Below are 20,214 nucleotides of genomic sequence, written 5' to 3'. Positions count from 1 at the left end.
CAATTCGGCGGTCTTTGTTTGCAGGGTTGTACTCATCACTAGCAGACATTTCCATCACACCAAAAAGAAGTCCCATACGCGTTAGCAGGCACCCCTCCCTGTTCCTGCTCTCCCTGGCAACCACTAGGCTAGTTCCCGTCTCTAGGGATTGGCCTATTCTGGGAGTTTCATATAATTGGCATCACACAATATGGGGCTTTTTGTGGTTGCCTTCTTTCACTGAGCACAATGTTTTCAAGATTCATCCATATGGGTTTTTTTTTTTTTAAGATTTATTTATTTATTTGAGAGAGAGAGGGAGAGAGCACACCAGTGGGGGGAGGAACAGAGGGAGAGAGAATCCCAAGCAGACTCTACACTGAGCACGGAGACTGACGTGGGGCTCGGTCTCACGACCCTGAGATCATGACCTGAGCTCAGACCAAAAGTCAGATGCTCAACAGAATGAGCCACCCGGGAGCTTCAAGAGTCGTCCATGTTGTAGCAGGTGTCAGGACCCGTTCCTTCTCACAGCCATACTCCACTGTGTGGACAGCCCACGTGTCCTTATCCGTTCGTCCACTGATGGGCATTCCGGCTGCCGTGCCCACGTTCCTGTGGGGACAGGTGCGCATTTCTCTCGGGTAGACACCTGGGCTACAGTTGCTGGGACATGCGGTTCACTCCCTAGTCAACCCTTTGGGGAGCTGCCTGCCTGTTTCCCACATTGGCCGCACCAGCAGCGCACCAGGGTTCCCCTCTCCCCGCATCTCACCAACACTTGTTACCCGATGTCTGTCTTTTTTATTATGGACACTCGAGTAGGCGCAAAACCGCATCTCATGACTCGGAGAGGTTTTCAAGATCTGGTGATTTCATTGTTTGGTTTGGAATATTTCAATGGCTTCCTGTTTATCTCAGGAAAGTCCAGGATCCTCCCCGATCCTCTAAGCCCAGGGTGTGTGGGCCTGCCACCGGGGTCACGGCCCCCCGGCGTCCCTCCTGCACCACCCCGGCCTCGGTGCTGAGCTCCAGCCACACGAGCCGGCTCTCCTCCGCATCAGGCTGCTGCTGTCCAGTTGGCCTGCCACAACTCGCCTGCTCCCGCCTGTCCCCGCCCCCTTTCCATCCCAGACTGTCTAGTTTTTGACAGCCCGAGTTGCAATGTCCCTCCCTCCCATGGGGGACTGGTTCCTGATCGCCATCCCACAGGCTCTCAGCATGTCAGGCTGCTGCTTTGCCACCTTCAGAAAACTGCATTGTTGGTCTGTCTGTCCCCCCTCCACACTCCACCCCTGCCGGCCGCGAAAACCATTTGTATTGGGCTCCGTACGTTCCCAGAGCCTGGGACGGTGCCTTAAATGAAGAAAGCACGGCGTACAGGGCTCTTAGTGCAGGGCCGGAGCTCACGTGACCATGAGCGGGCACTGCTTCCTAGGGTAGATCCTCCCTGCTCGCCTGTGCAGACCCTGCAGCCAGGCCTCAGCTGGCCTGTTTTCCCGCCAACCCCGACGGATAGAGTGGGTGGCCAGGAAAGAGTGAGGGTCTCCCGCATTCAGCATTGCTGTGTGCTAGCTGGGGGCCGTTCAAGGAATTGGCTGCCTCCTCTCTGGTCCTGACCGCGTCCTTTGTGGTAGGAGTGCTTATTATGCCCATTTTAAAGGTGGGTGTGTTCGATTTCCTGAGGCTGCCGTAAAAAAATCACCTCGTGGCTTACACCAACAGAAAGTTATTCTCTCGGGGTTCTGGGGCCAACGTCTGCAGTCAAGGGGTGGGCAGGGCCGTGCTCCCTCTGGAAGCTCCAGCAAGGATCCGTTCCTCGTGGCTGGCTTTCTGTTTCTGCGGGCCTTGCTTGGCTGGCGGCCACACGGCTCCAGTCTCTGCTCTGTGGGTCGCATGGCCTCCCTCCCTGTCTCTGAACCCCCTCCGCTTCTCTCATATAGGGAGACACCAGATTGCATTTAGGGGTCACTCCGATAACCCAGTATAAACTTCTTCCCCAAATACCCTTAACTATTCATCTTTGTCCTGGAAGGTACTATGCCCAGGTTCTGGGATCGGGAGGTGGGCATATCTTTTGGGAGGCCACCATTCAGTGCACCACGGGCCACAGTGTTGGGGGGGCAGAGCAGGGCCAGAAACACCGCAGTGTGGCTCCCGAGCTTGGGTCTCCCTGGGGCCTGCTCGCTTCCCAGGGGCAAGGGACCAAGCCCGCCCGTGGGACAGGGCATCGTGGCTGCTCTGCCGAGACGGGAGCAGCGTGGGGGGCAAGTGTGGCTGAGCTCAGAGCACCTGCATCTCGGAAGCCCGGAAGCACCTCCTCTCTGAGCTGCAGGGGCTGGGACAGGTAACCCCAGTGGCATCAATGCAGGCCCCCTGTGTGCCACGCTCCCTGGGGCTTCTCAGGACTGACCCGCTGAAGGTTATTCGAGGCGTGTTTGTTTCTTGTCTGTGTCCCTGTCTCAAATGTCACCTCCCCAAGGGCAGTCTTGGTGTCCCAGGAGTGGTGCCTGGTCCACAGGTGTTAGGAGAGGCATGGTGTGAGCGGCTGACCCCCAGATCATCTGGGGAAGTGGATCCCACCGTCCGGTCTTCATAGGTGAGGACTCTTTCCTGGGGAGCACTGAGGGGGCCAGGAGCCAGGCTTCTAATCCCGGAGGCATGGAAATGGTAGCATGGGCCCCTTCTGCAAGTCCCAGGCAGGCAGGAAGGGGGGAGGGGAGAGGGAGAACCTGGTGGTCTCCCCAGCAGAGCGTATGGAGCAGGGAAGCCCATGGCCTGGTGCTCAGCCAGGGTCCAGCCCCAGCCCTCGTGCTCCGGATGCCCCAGCCAGCTCGGGCTGCCACACAGAGTTCCACAGACTCGGGCGGCTAAAACAACAGACATTCAGTGTCTCATGGTTCTGGAGCCCAGATGTCCTGTCCACCACGGAGGGCTGGGCTGACTCCACTCCTGGCGGGGGTTCTCTTCCTGGCATGCAGATGCTGGCCTTCTCTCTGTGTCCTCGAACTCGACCATCCTTTCCTTCATGCTCAAGCAGAGAGAGCCTGCTCTCCGGAGTCTCTTCTTACAGGGACACAAATCCTCTGGGATCCTGGCCCGCCCCTATGCCCTCCTCTAACTGAATTACCTCCTTATAGGCCCCATCCCCCAATACAGCCACACTGGGGGGCTAGGGATTTAGGATTTAGGGGCTCACTCCTTCAGCAGACAAGCATGCCGTCCCTCCAAGAGGCTGGGCGCAGGGCCAGGCGGCTCAGGGGAGGACGCCACAGCTCAGAGCTAGGGCCACGCAGCTGATGGGTGGGTGAGCCGAAACTCGTGTCCAAGGCTGCTGGAAGCCAACGCCCCTGTGCGTAGCCACTGCTGGCACTGCCCAGACTCATTCATTCATTAATTCATTCGTCCATTCATTCCTTCCTCCTCTCAGCCCACGCAGGAAACTCCTGCTTCCTGAAATCAGGGACGCAGGATGAAGAGTCCTTGCCCGGGAAAAGACAGGAACACCCCCTTGTCCCCCCCCAGGGATCATTACTGTGCCAACCCCGGCCCTCCTCCAGGAGCCATCAGCTAAGGGGACAGGTGTGTTCCCATGTGTGGCCGGGGATATGAGAGAGGGGCATGAGGAGAGAGGTTCTTGGGAGCCAAGGAGAGACTGCACAAGCCTGCCAGGCCCTGGGGTGAGGCCAGCCTCTCCTTCTCCCAACGCCCCGAGCAGGTGATGGCAGACCCTCTGCTTAATTCACAGCAGTGCTTCTAACGAACCCTTCTGAGCATCCCCTCTGTGCTGGGCCTTCTCCCGTGTGTTAGGCAGGCACTGTCTTGTTAATCTTCCTGAGGGTGGAGGTCAGGGCGGGGGCTAGCTCTGATATCACCATCCCATTTGACAAATGAAAAAATTGAAGCACAGAGAAGTTCAGTAACTTACCTAAGGTCACACAGCTTGCCAGAGTTGGAGCTGGGACTTGAACCAGGCAGTGTCCCTCCAGTTTGTGCCATGTATCACTGACCAAGGCCAGCAGGGACCCTGGGGAGTGGGGGTCTGAGTGTTCTAGAGCGTTCAGACCCAGCCTTTCCAAAGCTGTCTTGCCCAGGTCAGCCAGGCTGGCCACTCCTGTATGGTCAAATCACAGAGTGACACAGATCATTATACAGATAACTGGAACCCTCTCTCATTTATTAACTGTGAGAAAATAATTTCCAAGCATCTCCGAGTCCTCTATTATTGCTCATAAACTGAAGAGGAGTCCCATAAATGGCCCCCCACCCCAGCTGAACGCTCCTCTTGAGCAGGAGACGGCAGGAAGAGACGCATGGGAGTGGAGAGGGCGTCCTGGTGGAGGGACCAGCTAACACAAAGGCCAGGGGTTAGGAGCTGGAATCCACCTCGCCGTTAGAGGTGGGGAAACTGAGGCAGGGGTCAGCCTGCAGTCTAGGAGGCCACGTCCTCAGGGGATACAGACATGAGGGGATGGGGGTGGGAGCCAGGGGACCCATTCCTGAGCATCTGTAGTCACGCAGGCCCTAAGCAAGGGGGGTGGTGGGGGCCGGGACTCCCACCACTGATGACCCACTCATCTCCCAGATTTATTCACCTGAACACCATGGCTAGAGTGGCCATTCTGGGGTGATGGGTGACCCAGGCCCAGCTCTGCCCAAGGGCTCACCGTCCACTCTCCTGGGAGACAAGCAGTGACTGACAGTATGGACGTGGTCTCAGGGGGCTGTGGGAGCCCGGGGGAAAAAGCCTAGGCCAGCCTAAGGCCCAGGAAGGCTTCCTGGAGGTGGTGGTACCTCAACTGGGTCTTTAAGGGGGAAGAGAGGCGACGAGGTGCAAAGAGTGTGTTTTTGGCGCCGCAGGGACACAGGCGGTGGGCTGCAGCGCCCTGAGCAGGACTTCGCTTGGGGAAAGTCGCGCTCCTCCTCGCCGCCCAGGGGGCAGCGCCCTGGTGTCGGGCGCCCCCTGGTGGCGGCTCCGCGCAGGGATCGGACGGGGAGGCTTGCAGGTACTTGCAGGCCTGGTGGACTTGGGCCCTGCCTCTGCTTCCAGCAGGGAGCTGCGGGTGACGGGGTCTGGCTTGGCCATTTCAAGGCCCTCTCTGGCTGTGGGCTGGAGGACCGGCTGGCATGAGAGTGAAAGCAGGGGGCCCATTCTGGAAGCCATGCCGTGGACCCCTGGGTCTGTGTCCCCTTCCCTCCATCCCCTCTACCTTGGGCCCCTTCCCTCCCCTAGGCTGCCCCATCAACTCCCACAGGCCCCCTTGCCCAGGAGCCGCCCTCCATGTGCAGGGGGAAGGACCGAGTGCGGACATGTGCGTCCCAGCATCCCACCTCATTCCTCAGGGCTCACCGGAAGCAAATCCTCCAGCATTTCTAAAGTCAAGGAGAAGTGGCTTTGAGCTTCCTGGAAACCAGAGCACAGAGGGAAATCGTCTGCTTACTTTATTCGTTCAGTGCTCAAGAACAGAGAGGAGTCAAAGGTGAAAGATTCCTCTAACACTCCATTTCGGGAGATCCCCCAGATTTGATGGAACCACAAGAGCACAGAACTCTGGGCAAATTCTGGGTCGCAGGATGGGCCCGGTTTCTGGAACCTTCAAATCTCGTGTTTCCTAACTGATGTTGGTAATTAGCAGCTCCGAAGAGGGACAGGCTGAGAGGAGAAGGTGTGTCCTCAGAGAAGCAAGCCTACCTCCCCATTAGAGGTGGGGCACTGAGGCAGCGGAGAGAGGGAGAGGCGTGGCCAATGCCACGAGGGTCAATTCTGCAAATACTTACAATCAGCTGCACTGACTGAGGCACTGACCTACAGACATGATAACGCCGGGTCCCCTGCGTCCCTCAGCAAGGGGGGCCAGAAGCCTGTGGGCAGAGAGCTCCAGGCCAGCCACAGACTCAACAACCCAGCACAGAAATAATGCTATGAAGGAGTCCGAGCACCGTTTCTGCGGCTCTCCTCACCCCTCGCCCAGTCAGAGGGTCCCCCGTGATCCTCTGCAGAGCGGTGGTCCTACATCCGATGGTCTGACATCTGTTGTGAACTGACTGAGCCATCACTCTTCTCAGATTCAGCCCATAGCCCAGGGTTTAAATTTCCTCCTAACCACCCCTGGCAACTCTGGGATGCAGCCAGACCGAGAGGGGCTTTGTTGGGTCCCCTGACAAGGGTCTGCAGGTGCAAATCTGTATCACCCCTGATCAGAACCCAGCCCCCAGCTCCCTTATCCCACAAACTCAGCTGCCTGGGGAGCCGAGAAGCTGATGCCCGAGCGCAGAGACACCAGGGGAGTTGGGCCCAGGCAAACCGGGGCGTCCCTGCTGAGGCCAGAGGGGCCTGGGGCCCTCACTCAGGCACCTGCCCCTTCCCCATACTTTCCGCACCCAGCCAGTCAGTCACATTTTTCTTCCTTCCTTTCTTTCTTTCCTTTCTTTCTTTCTTTCTTTCTTTCTTTCTTTCTTTCTTTCTTTCTTCTTCTTTCTTTTTAATTTTTAAAAAGATTTTATTTATTTATTTATTCATAGAGCTCATGCACAAGCAAGGGGAGGGGCACAGGGAGAGGCAGAGAGAATCCCAAGCAGACTCCACACTGACCGTGGAGCCCGACGCGAGACTCGATCCCATGACCCTGAGACAGTGACCTGAGCCGGAACCAGGAGCTGGACGCTCAGCCAACTGAGCCACCCAAGTGCCCCAGCCAGTCACATTTTTCAAGTAAAATCAGCAATACAGATTTTTTTTTTTTAAATTGAAATCAATCCATGTTTAGGATGGCAACTGATTTACAGATTTTTGAGGTATAACTGCCATATAATGAGCCGGGCTTGTTGCGGACGTACGGTTTGATGCGTTTGGACATATATCTGTAGTCTGATGTGTAGGTCTACAGATCCTTGAATCCATCACTGTAACCAGGGTAAGGATTGCCATCGCCCCCAAGTTTCCTGGTGCCTCTTCTGTAAGATCTGGTTGCATTTTTTAGAATTTCACATAAATGGAATTGTATGATATGTTCTCTTTTTTGCCTGACTTCTTTCGCTCAGTGTAATTATTTTGACCCTCATCCACGTGCTTACCTGTGTTCGTAGTACGTCCCTTCTTACTGCTGAGCGGTATTCCTTCGTAAGGATGTACAACTTGTTGACCTCTTCACCTGTGGGGGACACTGGGTTGTTTCCACTTTTGCCCTCTCAGCTATTACCAATGAAGCTACCACGGATATTCCAGTCCAAGTCTCTGGATGACCGTGTGCTGTCATTTCTCTTGGGGAAATCCTAGGAGGGGAATGGCTGGGTCACGTGGGAGGTGTGTGCTTAACTTCTTCTTCTTCTTTTTTTTTTTTTAAGATTTTCTTTATTTATTTGACACAGAGAGAGAGAGAGAGAGAGTGCACAGCAGAGGGAGAGGGAGAAGCAGACTCCCCGATGAGCAGGGAGCCAGACGACCTGGGCTCGATCCCAGGACGCGGAGATCATGACCTGAGCCAAAGGCAGACGCTTAACCGATTGAGCCACCCAGGTGCCCGGCTATGCTTAACTCCTTAAGAAACTGCCGAGTTGTTTTCCAAAGCGGGTGCGCATTTACTCCCAGGAGCAGCGTATGAGAGTTCCAGTTCCGCCATATCCCTGCTGACACTGGGAATGGTCTGTCTTTTTAGTTCGGACCATCCTGGTGTGTGTAGTGGTATCTCGTATCTGATTCCCTAATGGCTAATGATGTCACATTTCTCATGGGCTTATCTGTCATCCCAATCTCTTCTTTGGTGAAAGGTTTGTTTATTTATTTATTTTTAAAGATTTTATTTATTTATTTGACTATACCACTCAGGGAGAGGGAGAGAGCACAAGCAGGGGGAGCAATGGGCAGAGGGAGAGGGAGAAGCAGGCTCTCTGGGGAGCAGGGAGCCAGATGCAGGGCTCGATCCCAGGACCCCGAGATCATGACCTGAGCCGAAGGCAGACGCTTCACCGACTGAGCCACCTGGGAGCCCCTTAAAAGGTTTATTTAAAAAAGAAAGTGGGGTTGGGGGAATACCTGGCTGCCTCAGTCAGTGGAATGTGCAACTCTTGACCTCAGGGTTGTGAGTTCAAGCCCCGTGTTGGGTGTAGAGATTGCTTAAAAATAAAATCTTAAAAAAAAATGTTGGATTGTTTGTCTACTTACTGTCCGGTTATAACGGTTCTTTCTGTGCTCTCAATTACACATTTCCCATGTATGCCCTCGTGGGGGTGTAAATTTTTCCTGGAGGAGGGGAAAATGCATCTTTTTATGTGGAGGACGCAGATGTACACATAGGACGGAAACAGACATCTGCGGGATTAAACATTCATGGGGGCGTTAGGAGAGAAATGTCGAGAAGGGCTCCTTGGGGGATGAAAAAAGGCTGGGAAACATGGTTTCAGATGTAGGTCCTTTGTTGAATATATGCTTTGCAAAGAGCAGAATGTTAAATTTGGATAAAGTCCAATGTATCAATCATGCCTTTTATAGTTTGTAGTTCTGTGTGCAGTTTCCTGGGCCACCGAGATTTTTCTCTTATGTTTTCTTGCAGAAGTTTCCTATTTTAATGATTCCTTTTAGGTTTATGATCCATTTCATAGACGCAAAAATTGGTTTTTGTGCGTAGTGTGAGGTCCTTGGGGAGTTTTTTGGGGTTTTGGGGGGGTTGTCTTTTTTTTTTTTTTTGCATCAGGACAGCCAATTGACCCAACGCTATTTGCTGAAACACTTTTCTTCCCCCACTAAACCGTGTATGTATGGGTCTATTTCCAGACTGTCAGTTCTGTTCCTCTAACTCGAGTATTTTTAACATGCTGTGCAGACCAAAGAGAAGCCCATCTTTGAGCCACCTGCTCTGGGCCCCGCCCGCCCCTGACTTGGTCTCCCCGGAGACCTCTCGCCTCCAGGCCTCGGCTCTGGCTCCGACCTGGCCCCAACCCCTCTGCCCTGAGATCACCCCCTGCTCTCCGTGGCATCTCTCTGTTGATTTGGTTCTGGGAAACCTGGGTAAGGTCGGCAGGCACCGGATCACACGTAGGGCTGGACGGAGGAAGTAAGGAATTGGAGTTTTAGTCCGTGGAGATGGAGACAGGAATGGCAGGGCTGACTTGGGTTTGGAAGTGTTGCTCAGGCTGCAAAGGGAGCCACATGGAGGCCCCGGCCAGCACGTGGACCCTGCCAGCCGCTCGCCCTGCCTGTGGCCCTGTCATCAAAGCAGTCCCTCCCTTCGAGAGCAGCACCAGAGAGAGGGAAGGTGAGGTCTGACTGGCCTCGGGCAGTAGGAGTCAGGAGAGGTAGGGGGGAGGGCAGTGAGCTGCCCTGGGGGCCATGCTGGGCTATTAGAGTCCTGTAATGACCACTGGGCCAGCAGCACTCTCATGAGTGGCCCTGTCCTTTTGGGGGCCACGTCCCTCTGTCGTTGATTCCCCTCTGGCCAGCAGGGGCTCCCAGGCTCCTGTGGGGATGGCACAGACGTCACCCACACCCTGGTTCACTCACTCACTCACTCACTGACTCGGTGGCTGTGGACCTGGCGGTGGGGATATGATGGTGAGCAAACAGACACGTTCGCGCTCAGAGGTCGCAGACTGGTCGGGAAGTGAGGGAGCCATCAAGAAATCGCGCCCATGAGTGGGTCATCATGGAAGGTGCTCTGAAGTGTGCTCTGAAGGCCAGGAGTGAGTGCAGGGCAATCACAGGTTTCCAAGAGATCAGAGGACACAGGAGTGGGACCTGGTTCAGGGATTCCTGGGCCCTCCCCGGGGGAAGGACAGCCGAACTGGAAGAGAAGGCACAAACAAAGTTCTGGAAGAAAGCACGGACACAATGGTACAACAGCTGGGAGGACATGGTCTGCTGAGAAGCAGAAAGGAGGCTGGCAGGCGGGAGGCAGGGGTGGGTGAGGGGACACAAGGTGGGGCGCCACCAGCTTCACGCCGAGCCAGGGAAACCAGGAGGGTGCTAAGCAGGGACGTGACACATTCACACTGGATGTTGGAAGGACCACCCTGATCCTGGCTCAGAGCAGCTGGTGAAGAATGCTTAGGAACCGGAAGAGAAACGTGAATGCAGCTGGGGTTTAGAAAGGGTTAATTGTATTACGGGGGCGATGGTATCGTGGTGATGGAGAAAAACATGCGTTTACAAAATCGGACGCACATATCGAAGTATTCAGAAGTGAACACTCAGCATGTCTACACTCGACGTCCAAATATTCAGGAGAAAAGATAAATGAAGAAAATAAGGCGAGATATTAACAATTGTCCAAATCTAGGTGATAGGTACCTGGAGTGTCCAGGATACTCTTCACACTGGTTGGGGATTTGTTTGAAATATTTCATATCAAACTGAAAAAAAAAAGAATAACAAAGTAGGAAAGATAGATCAGTAATAGGTAGAAGGACAGACAGGCAGACAGACAGGTAGTTAAGATCATCCCGGCTGTCCAGCAGAGGCTGGGGCCGGGGGTCTCAGGCTAGGAGACTCCATGGAGACGCTGTCCGTTGTCAGTGAATTCTAAACTGACCGCCAGTGTCCATGTGTCATCTTGTCCCCTTGAGTGTGAGCAAGACTGATAGCTATGAGGGGGTATCCCTCCCACAACCTGTTAAGTTAGATGGTAAAAGGGAATCTTGCAGGTGTAAATCAGGTCCCTAATCAGTTGAGTTAATCCAAAGGGAGTTTATCCAGGGTGGGCCTGACCTAATCAGGGGAGCTTTTCAAAGAGGGAGTCTGGAAGACCGGGGAAGTCAGAGAGACGTACTCCTGTGGCCTTGAAGACACAGCTTCCATGAGTTCTACAGCTGCAGGGAGAGGACTTCTGCCCACAAGAACACGGGCAGACCCCCGAGCCTCAGATGAGACCTCAGCTCCTGCAGGCACCAGGATCTCAGCCTGCCAGATTGAGCAGGAACCCATTTGTGCCGGGCCGGCACTTCCTGCCCACGGCCACCGTGAGACAACGAGTCACCAAGAGCGTGGTGGCTTGTCACACAGCAACAGAAAACAGATATGTGTTAGCGGAGTCGAGGGGGAAGAGCCAACAGCGTGGGGCAGGGCAGGGACAGCGGGACGGCGTGAAGCAGAAGACTCGCACGTGCTCAAAAGAGAGATCACCAGATGGGCCAGAGACGAGAACCAGGGAGAGGGACAGGGCAAAGCCTCCTGGATTTCTGGCTTGAGCGGCGGACGTGCGGAGCCTGTAGGAGGAGGTGGGCCAGGTGGCAGCCACTCGGGCGTCTGGGGGAACTTGTGCAGTCGGCGGGGCCTAGCGCGAGGTGAGGCAGTTGTCGGCGTGGGAGTGAGGAGCACTCAGGACGGAGCCTGGAGGACCTGACAGGATGCCTGGAAGGGCTGGTCTGGGAAGACAAGGGGGTCCTGCCGTCCCAGAGCTGCCCCCGGGAGCCCAGCGAGCCCCAAGCCCTCCAAAAAGGGACATGATCTCAGATTTGAGTGTATAAGGATGACCGTAGAGATTGGAGTCAGGGAGGTCCCTGAAGGGAATGAGGCTGCTGCACGGGGTCGGAGGAAGGGCCAGGAGTCCTGGGCTGGGGGTGTCGCCGCAGAATTGGGGAGAGAGAACAAGGCCGAAGGCAATGAGGAGGTCATGGTGCGAGGCCTTGGGGGGCTGTATGATGTGCAGCCTGAACCCCTCACCTCACCCTGAGGCCTCTCTCCTCCCCAGCTTTTGGGACACCCCCCTTGCCTCAGTTCGTGGGCAGAACAGCCTCACCAAGAAGAAAGAAAACGTTAGTAAACTGAGGCAGCAGAATCAGCAGGGCCCTGACATGGAGCTGGACTGATGGGGCCACAGGCAGCCCCCTGCGGGGCGAGCCGGTTCAGGGTCTGAGGGTCAGGGGGCATTCTGGCAGCAGGCACGGCCTGCGTGACCTCAGGGAGGTCCCACCTCTCTGGGCCTCAGTCCCCCATCCGTGCAATGAGCAGGCTGGACCCGAGGCCTCCTAGGGCCCTACCACGTGCTCACAGCCGATGGCCTGCACCTCATTTCCACCTCTGGCAAAGGGGGCCCTGACGGCCAGAGTGACACCAAAATTCATCCCTGGGTTAAGTGAGGGCTCGCTCATGGTGTACTTCTGTTCTGGTCACGTTCCACAGATGAACAAGGGACAAAGCCCCTTCTGAGCTGGCGTCAGCAGGNAGGGCAGTGCGTTGGCCCCTGGACCTGAAAGTCTGGGCGTCACATTCCAAATCTCAGCTCTGCTCTCTTCTGTGGGGTCTCCCCTCTTGCTATCAGGGTGGCTGCCAGCCCCTGTCCTCACAACAACCCCCCTGCAAAGACAACCAGAGTCCCAGACTGTTCTGGGTGGACCAGCCCGGGACCAGTCACTGTGCCGGAGAGACTCTTTTCTCTGCTGGGCCAGCCCTGGCTCCGAGTGCTTCCCTCAGCACTGAAATGGGGGCCAAGTGGGTCCCAGAGGAAAAATCCAGACCCATGGCTGGAAGATGGAATGCATAATGCATCTGTAAAGGTAGCAGGACCCTTCCCCTCGCCCCCGCCCCCCCAGACTTGTCTACCTGGAACCTGTGAAGGTGAGTGACCTTATTTGGAAAACAGCTTTGCAGATGTAATTAAGTTAAGGCTTTTGCCATGAGAGCATCCTGGGTTTAAGGCGGGGCCGGTGTCCTTCTAAGAGAGGTGGAGGGGGATGTGAGCCACAGAGAAGGAGAGGGGAGAGGCCATGTGACAACAGAGGCAGCGACTGGAATGTGGCCACGAGCCAGAGAGCAATTGGAGCCTCCAGGAGCTGGAGAAGCAGGAAGGTTCCCCCTCTAGAGCCTCTGGAGGGATCTCAGCCCTGCCAACACCTCGATTTCTTATTTCTGGCTTCCAGAACCGTGAGGGAATGAATCTCTGCTCTAAGCCACCCAGCATGGGGTCTTTCCCTACAGCAGGCGGAGGGAACCAACAGGTCCACCCTGGTCTCACTTATGAAGCCCCGTAAGCAGCGTCTAGGGGTGACTCCCAAACCTTGAGGGTCCACCGCTGCTCCAAACACCTCAGCCAGGAAAGGACGGCAGTGGGTGCGAACAGCTGCCGCGTTCTCAACATTCAGCAGTGAGCCTCCGAAAGGTAGGTGTGAATAAATATACCCACACGACCGAAGTGAGACCACAATACACAGATAAAATCACTGCATTCTTCTCCAGGCTCATGGGCTCAAATCCCAGCTCTGCTGCACCCTGGCCACGTGAACAAGCCACTCGGCGTCTCCGAGCCTCAGTTTACTGTCCTATAAAATGGGGATGCTGTCAGTACAAGCCTCCAGTTAATGTGCAGATTAAATGAGCTGGATACAACGAATTCAGCCCAGGGGTGGGTGTTTACGAAGTGCTGTGTCCTTTCTCCACTGCCCCCCACCCCAGCTCTCTTTCTTCCACTGAGCACCACCTTTTTTTTTTTTTTTAAGATTTTATTTATTTGAGAGAGAGAGAGAGAGAACACAAGCAGGGGGAGGAGCAAAGGGAGAGGAAAAAGCAGACGCTCCCCTGAACAGGGAGTCAGATGCGGGGCTCGATCCTGGGACCCCAGGATCATGCCCTGAGCTGAAGGCAGACATCTAACCGACTGAGCCACTCAGGAGCCCCTGAGCATCTCCTTCTGTGAGCAGGCCCCACGCTCACATCCGCGAAAGAGGGATGATGATGTCCCCAAGCCGCAGAATGCCATGTCAGCATTTGCAAAGTCAGAGAACAGTGCCCGGCCCACAGTAGGTCCTGCATCCGGGTTTGCTAAATAAGGTAGAATACATCAGTATCTTCCATTTCTGATTTCCCATCAACTACCTGGCGCCCTCAGAGTCCTTGTGACCTAAGAAAAATCTAACCCACCAAGAGTTCTCAAATGTAGTGAAACTTTTATAAATAGCCAATCAAACATAAAGATGAGGGGCGCCTGGGTGGCTCGGTCAGTCGAGCGACTGACTCCTGATTTCAGGTCAGGTTGTGATCTCGAGGTCGTAGGATCGAGTCCTACGTTGGGCTCTACTCTCAGTGTGGAGTCTGATTGTCTTTCCATTCTCTCTCTAATAAATAAATAAAATCTTTAAAAAAAAACGAAGATGATACAATGTTATATCTTGTAGGTATTTAATGAAGCATCTCTTAATTTTAATTTTGCCATTTTACTTTCGTGTTCCGCAGTAGTGCGCGACGTTGGTTGTTAGTTTCTACCGGACCGAGGGGGCGAAGGCTGTGTGTTCACGCACAGGGGAAACAGCTTCTTGGCAGGAGCTCTGGGGGCAGCAAACTGGGGGAACCGGGAGAGGAGGGCAGGCTCTCTCGCTCTCTTCCCCGGCTCACCCCACCTGTCCTTCCATAATGTCGCGGCTGGAAAGGCCCAAGGGGACATCTAGTTCAGCCTCCTCACTCACAGATGGGAAGCCCAGGGCTCTGGAGCAGAAGGGACTAGACGATGTTCAAGCTGTGTCGGCCCCAGGTCTCCCTCCGGATGATGAAATTTCTTTCCCTATTTCATCCCTGCCCACACTTAGCACAGCCCACCCCTCCTCCCCGGGTTGGCTGCAATTGTGCAATTGTACTTCCAGCAACAACCCCACGGCCTTGCCGTTCCATGAAGTGGGTCTTCTCCCTTCGAAGCTCATCACCCACATTCCTTCTCCAATGGGCCCTCCTTCTTAAAACTACAGAAAGGATGAGTTGATGCCAGAGGGTGCGTGCCCGGCTGTCTCCTCCTTGCTGCGTCTCGAAGGTTCAAATCCTGGCTCCGGGTCTCCCGTGCTGAGTGATTTCGAGCATCACGCGGCCCCTCTGGGTTACACTTGTTTAACCTAACCCGCAGAGACAACACTAGCTGCCTTCCAGGGCTCAGGACCAGACTTGTCCACATTCATGAAGCTTCTGGCATAAAGTAGCTCCTTGAGAAATGTGAGGACGTCCCCCACCCCCAGTCCCATTAGGCACGTCCTCTTTCAAACTCTGAGTCCTTTCTTCTCGCTACCGTGTTGGTGCCTAAAATAACTTTAAGGTTATCCCCTCCAGGGGAATTTTAGCAGGGATCTATTTTAAAGAAGCGGAGTGCTAAAGGTGGAATTTCTGACAACAGCGAGGATGAGAAAATATTTTGTGTGTATCGGGCGGATGGTGGAAAGAGGCCTGGAGGAGGGGCGGAGGGAGGTGGTGAACCTTTTAGGTGGTGCCCTGACCTTGGTAGCAGGTGAGAAAAGCCAAGAAAAAAAACCAGAGTTGCAGGAGACGTTGCAAACTGATTCTGGGAGTGGTTGGGTTTAATTTTCTGGAGCAACAAAGGGCTGAGAACCAGGGATTGCAGCAAAGGAGAACCGCGAGTCATGAGGAGGGAGACGTCAGGCCAGAAACTCACATGACTGTGAGAAGTATTTCAACAGATTCTCTGGGGTGATCGAAGAGCCTGTGAACCTGCCCTTTGCCGTTCTTGGGCTTGCCGACCCCAGGTGGGGCTGTGCCGACCTGACTCAGCCCCAGAGAACTGTCTTTTCTTCTCGAGGAGAAAAGACGAACAATTGGAGTCCAGCTCTAAATTCACTGAACATTAAGGGCAGCAGGGACTACCTCAGCCCTCGCCCGGGGCCTGTACACCATTAAACAGACAGTCAATGGAAGCTCGGAGAAGAGAAGGTTGGTGGCCAGGGGCTCTCTCTATCGCCACCAGGACTAACAAAACAATGCCCTAAAACTGCGAAATGTATTATCTTACAGTTCCATGGAAGAACGACTGGGTTCTCACTTTGGGCTAAAATCAAGGTGCAGGCAGGGCTGTGTTTCCTTCTGGAGGCTCTAGGGGGAGAACCTGTTTCCTGGCCTTTTCCAGCTTCTAGAAGCTTCCTGCATTCCTTGACTTGTCACCCTTTCCTCCTTCAAGGCTAGCGACAATGCATTTATCTGATCTTTCTTCTGGCACGTCTCTTTCTGACTGTATCCAGGGTATCTCCAGTTTTAAGCATTTATGTGATTAGATTGAACGTCCACAGATAATCCAGGAGGACCACTCTGTCTCAAAGTCCATGCCCTTAAGCCCATCTGCAAAGTCCATTTTGCTATGTAACATATAGTCACAGGTTCCAGGGATTAGTGTTGGACATTTTTGGGGGACATTATTCTGCCCACACACTTTGCCCCCCACCCCCCATAGTCTCTCTACAAGTGCGGTTCATTTATTTGCAGAAAAATGTTTTCTCATTGTCATAGGAAATATGGCTAGACCAAAATTTTTTCAGGGATTTTAAATCTTTTATTTTTAATTCTATTTTATACTCTGAATGTTTATATACAGAAGAGTACATAACTCACGAAGTTACAGCTTGATTTTTGTACACTGACCATGTCATGTGCACCCAGATCAAGAAACAGAATATGCCCTATGGCCCAGGCTCACGCTCACTTCAAGTGCAAAATATGAGTCAACATTTGTTGACATGAAAAAGTTCCCTATGTTGGGGCGCCGGGGTGGCTCGGTTGGCTGAGCGTCTGATTCTTGATTTTAACTCAGGTCACAATCTTAGGGTCCTGGGATGGAGCCCCAAATCTCTGTGCTCAGCGGGGAGTCTATTCCAGGATCCTCTCTCTCCCTCTCCTTCTGCCCCTCCCCCCTGTGGCCTCCCTCCCTCTCTCTCTCTCAAATAAATAAATAAATCTCTTTTAAAAAATAAGTTCCCTAAATGGACAATACCAGGAGTATTATTGAAATAAATAGCGGAGAGCCAAAGTGATGTTCATTTTTTCATTCAACAAACGCTTTCTGGCACCTGTCCTGGGCTGGATCCAGGAAGAATAGCAGGAGTTGATCCGATGCTGGTCCTATGCACAGAGTCTACGAGGCGGCCGTGTGTGTGTGGGTGGAGTTTATGAAGCAGATGAAAACACAAACGCATTGGCCAAGCCTAACCAGAAAGGCTTCCCCAGCAACAGCAGGCCTTGAAGGCGAGCACAGTGGAGAAGAAAGGATGTCAGGCACGGGGAACAGCATGAACGAAGGGGAGGCCATAGGGGCAGGTAGGGGTTTTTGAGGAGTCTGGGGAGACAGACAGGGATGTGTCCATTGGACTTGCCAGCCTGTGAGCCCTCAGCATGTCTCATTCCCGTTTCTGCAGCCGTAAGCCCAGCTGTCCAGACTCAGAGCTGGAGGTCAGAGCCCTCAGGCCAGCGGCTTCACTGTACAGCTGGGGACACAGGCCCGAAGGAAAAAAGACACATGGCCATGGCCAACCACTTGCTTCATTACTTCCCTCAGTCCACACTTCTTTACAGAGTCCTCCCCACCCCCGCCCCCACACGTGGATCACTGAGGCCAGAGGCGCCAGATGGAGGCCCTGCCCCAAGGTGCTTGGGCCCAGGGGCACAAAACTAGCGGTGAGGCCTGGAGCAGGGTCCTGACCACCTATTTCCTCCCCAGGCTGTTCCCCGGCCCCATGGTCCCAGGGATCCTTACTGCCTCGTCCAAGAGGCTTCCCTGCTTCCTATCAGGCCTCTCATCCATTCTTCCTCTGCTTATCCCACGTTCATTTACAGGGTGTCCCCCAGGTGCCTGGCAGCGTGCTAGGCACCAGGAACACAGCCGTGACCTGTGCGGGAATTGGCCTGCGTAGCCGTGCCCTGTGACGTCGGAGGAGGGGAGTGCTGCGCTGTGCGGGAAAATAAAGCAGGGGAAGAGAGGGAGGGCAGGGGGGTTTCCAGTAAGATGGTCAGAAAAGGCCATTTGAGGAGGGGACACTGGGACCCCAGGGAAATCAGGAGGCACGTTTTACAAGGACGGGGGAGAAGAGCACAGTTGACCCTTGAACCAGGCAGGGCTTGAGGGACGTCATCCCCCACGCGGCTGAAAACCCCTGTGTAACTCCTGACACCCCCAAAACTTAACTACTCATAGCCTGCTGTTGACGAGGAGCCTTACCCGTAACACAGTCAATAAACACATACTTTGTATTGTGTTTGTCTGTGTATTACATGCTGTATCCTTACGATAACGTAAGCTAGGGGTCCCTGGGTGGCTCAGTGGGTGAAGCGTCTGCCTGCAGCTCAGGTCATGATCCCAGCGTCCTGGGGCTCTGTGCTGAGCCGGGAGTCTGCCTGTCCCTCACCCTCTGCCCCTCCCCCTGCTCTCTGTCTAATAAATAAATAAAATCTTAAAAAAAAACCATAAGGAAAATACATTTATAGTACTATACTGTATTTCTTGGGAAAAAATCTGCCTATGAGACTGTTGCAGTTCACACCAGGGATGTTGGGGTGTGGGGAGGGGCCTGGAGGCAGGACCTGCCCCCATGGGTCAGAGTTGAGAACCCCCTCCCAGCACTGACTCACCGTTTCCACCTGCCCCAGAAGTGAGCTAGCAGGCGTGGATCCCGGGAAGGCCTCTGGCTGCTGCTTCCCGGTCTTCCCCATTAGCAGAGGCCAGCACACGACGGGTGCCCCGCTGGACCTTGGCCTTTATCAGGATCACATGCCCAGCTGACCTCATACCTCCCTACTCCTCCATCCCCTCCTTCCTGGTCAGCACTCAGGGACACACCCCCATTGCACAGCTGAGGAAACTGAGGCTGAGAGCCTTTCTCAACACCCTGCCTGGCACTGGGCGAAGGACTCCGTGCGGGAGGCAGGGATTTGCATCATGCCCCCTGTGACACTTTCTGGGGAGGGGGCTGAGCTCTCCCTGGCTTCTGTGGAGCATGTTCCCGGCGGAAACCGGCCTCGGCAACTGGACCGGGAGGAGAGTGGCAACGTGGGGAGCAGGTGACAAAGTATTCTCGTGCGGGACAGCACCGGGTGATAGGAGGGCCGAGGGGGCGGGAAATAGGCTCCGAAGGGGCGATGGGAGGGGCTCAGAGACTCCGAACCGCTGCACGATGTTTGGGGGCGGGGGCCGGTCTCGGGGACGGCCGCGGGGGTAAAGCCTGGAGAAGTTGGGCGCAGGGGCCAGGGAGCCAGGGAGGGTCAGGAGGCACCGCGCGGGCGGTCGAGGCGAGCTCCCGACAGCCGTTTGAGGAAGAGCCTGGCTGTTGTCCGAGGGGGGCGGGGCCAAAGCTGCCAGGTTTGGTTGGGGTGGGGAAGAGACCCCGCCCGCCGGGCTCCGGGCCGGGGAAGCCGGACCCGGGGCGGGGCTTCGTCTGTCGGGGGCGGGGCCCGGCGTCTCGGGGCGGACAGGAGGCGGGGCGAATAGCGTTGGGGGGCGGGGCCCGAGCTGCCGGGGGCGGGGCGGGGCGGTCCGGGGGTGAGTCTGGAAGCGGCCGGGCGACGGCGGGGGGCGGGACCCAGCAAGGCCGAAGTGAGGCAGGGGCGGGGCCCGAGTGGCCGGGGCGGGGCCTGGAGGGCCGGGGCGGGGCCGGGCGGGGCAGGCGGTGGCCCAGAGGCGCGCGGGCGGCCGCGGCGGCGCGGAGCTGCGCTCGTTTCCCTGGGCTCGGCAGGCGGGCGGCGGCGGCGACGGCGACGGCGACGCGCACAAAGGCGGATTGTGGCTTCACTGGTTCTCGCGGCGGGCGGCGCCGGGGAAGGGGCGGCGGGGCGCGCCGGGGGCCCCGGCGGGCGCGGCGCGGGCGATGAGCCGGCCCGGCATGGCCTCTGCGCGGCCGCCGGGCCGGGCCTGCGCCTCGGCGCCCGCGCCCGCGGGGCTCCGGGCCGGGCCGCCCGCCCTCCCCGCCACTGCCGCCGCCTCCCCCGAGCCTGCGGGCGGCGCCGAGGCCGAGGAGCGCTCGCTGCAGCGCATGCTGCGCGCCATAGCCGAGGAGCGCGGCCGCCTCAGCCTGCGCCGTGAGGTCTGCGGCCTCGGTGAGTGGGGCGGGCCGGGGCGGGCAGCGCCGGGGGAGTGCGGGCCTCCGGGGGTCTCTGCGCGGGTCTCCGTCTCTGCGTGTGTCTCTGTCTCTGTGCGCCTCTCGGTCTCTGTGTCTCGGTCTGTGCGCCCATCTCCGTCTCTGAGTGCGTCTCGGTCTCTCTGTGTTTCCGTCTCTGCGTGCGTCTCTGTCTCTGCGTGCGTCTCCGTCTCTCTGTGTTTCCGTCTCTGCGTGTCTCTGTGCGTGTCCGTCTCTTTATGTCTCTGTCTCTGCGTGTCGTGGCCTCCTCCATGCGCCCCCAGCTCCCCACGTATAGCTTTTTCCTGCATCCCTGTGTCTCGGTCTCTAATTTCGGTCCCGGGAGCGGCTCCGCACACTCCTGTTCCTGGGTCTCTTCCTCTTTCCCGGGTCACTCGGTGTCTCCCTCTGTCTGTCCTTTCGAGTATGTTTGTTCAGCCT

General features: G+C 55.9%; 1 protein-coding gene and 1 long non-coding RNA gene across 4 annotated transcripts in view; one reads left to right on the top strand and one right to left on the bottom strand.

The window, feature by feature from the left end:
- Positions 1 to 436: 436 nt before the first annotated feature.
- Positions 437 to 18,380, bottom strand: LOC103674035. The gene is made up of 5 exons (XR_571533.2): positions 18,293 to 18,380; positions 7,054 to 7,130; positions 5,311 to 5,383; positions 3,908 to 4,093; positions 437 to 594 (listed from the first exon to the last, which is right to left on the bottom strand). It is a non-coding gene; the product is annotated as an uncharacterized LOC103674035 (long non-coding RNA).
- A 262-nt stretch (positions 18,381 to 18,642) lies between these two features.
- Positions 18,643 to 20,214, top strand: part of KIAA0930 (KIAA0930 ortholog) — a 35,824-nt gene continuing 34,252 nt past the window's right edge. Inside the window, exon 1 of one of the 3 annotated variants that reach the window (XM_040637697.1) lies at positions 18,643 to 18,721. In XM_040637697.1, coding sequence (XP_040493631.1) covers positions 18,658 to 18,721 — 64 coding nt within the window. In that variant the 5' untranslated portion in view covers positions 18,643 to 18,657. Of the gene's footprint in view, positions 18,722 to 19,620; positions 19,754 to 20,214 lie in introns of those variants that run through there. The other 2 variants (XM_040637698.1, XM_040637696.1) reach the window with 2 other exon arrangements.

Source organism: Ursus maritimus, unplaced genomic scaffold (assembly GCF_017311325.1).
Source record: "Ursus maritimus isolate PB19 unplaced genomic scaffold, ASM1731132v1 scaffold_21, whole genome shotgun sequence".
Lineage (NCBI taxonomy): Eukaryota > Metazoa > Chordata > Mammalia > Carnivora > Ursidae > Ursus > Ursus maritimus.
Note: the sequence above shows the minus strand (reverse complement) of the source record. Positions and strands in the feature narration are given on the sequence as shown.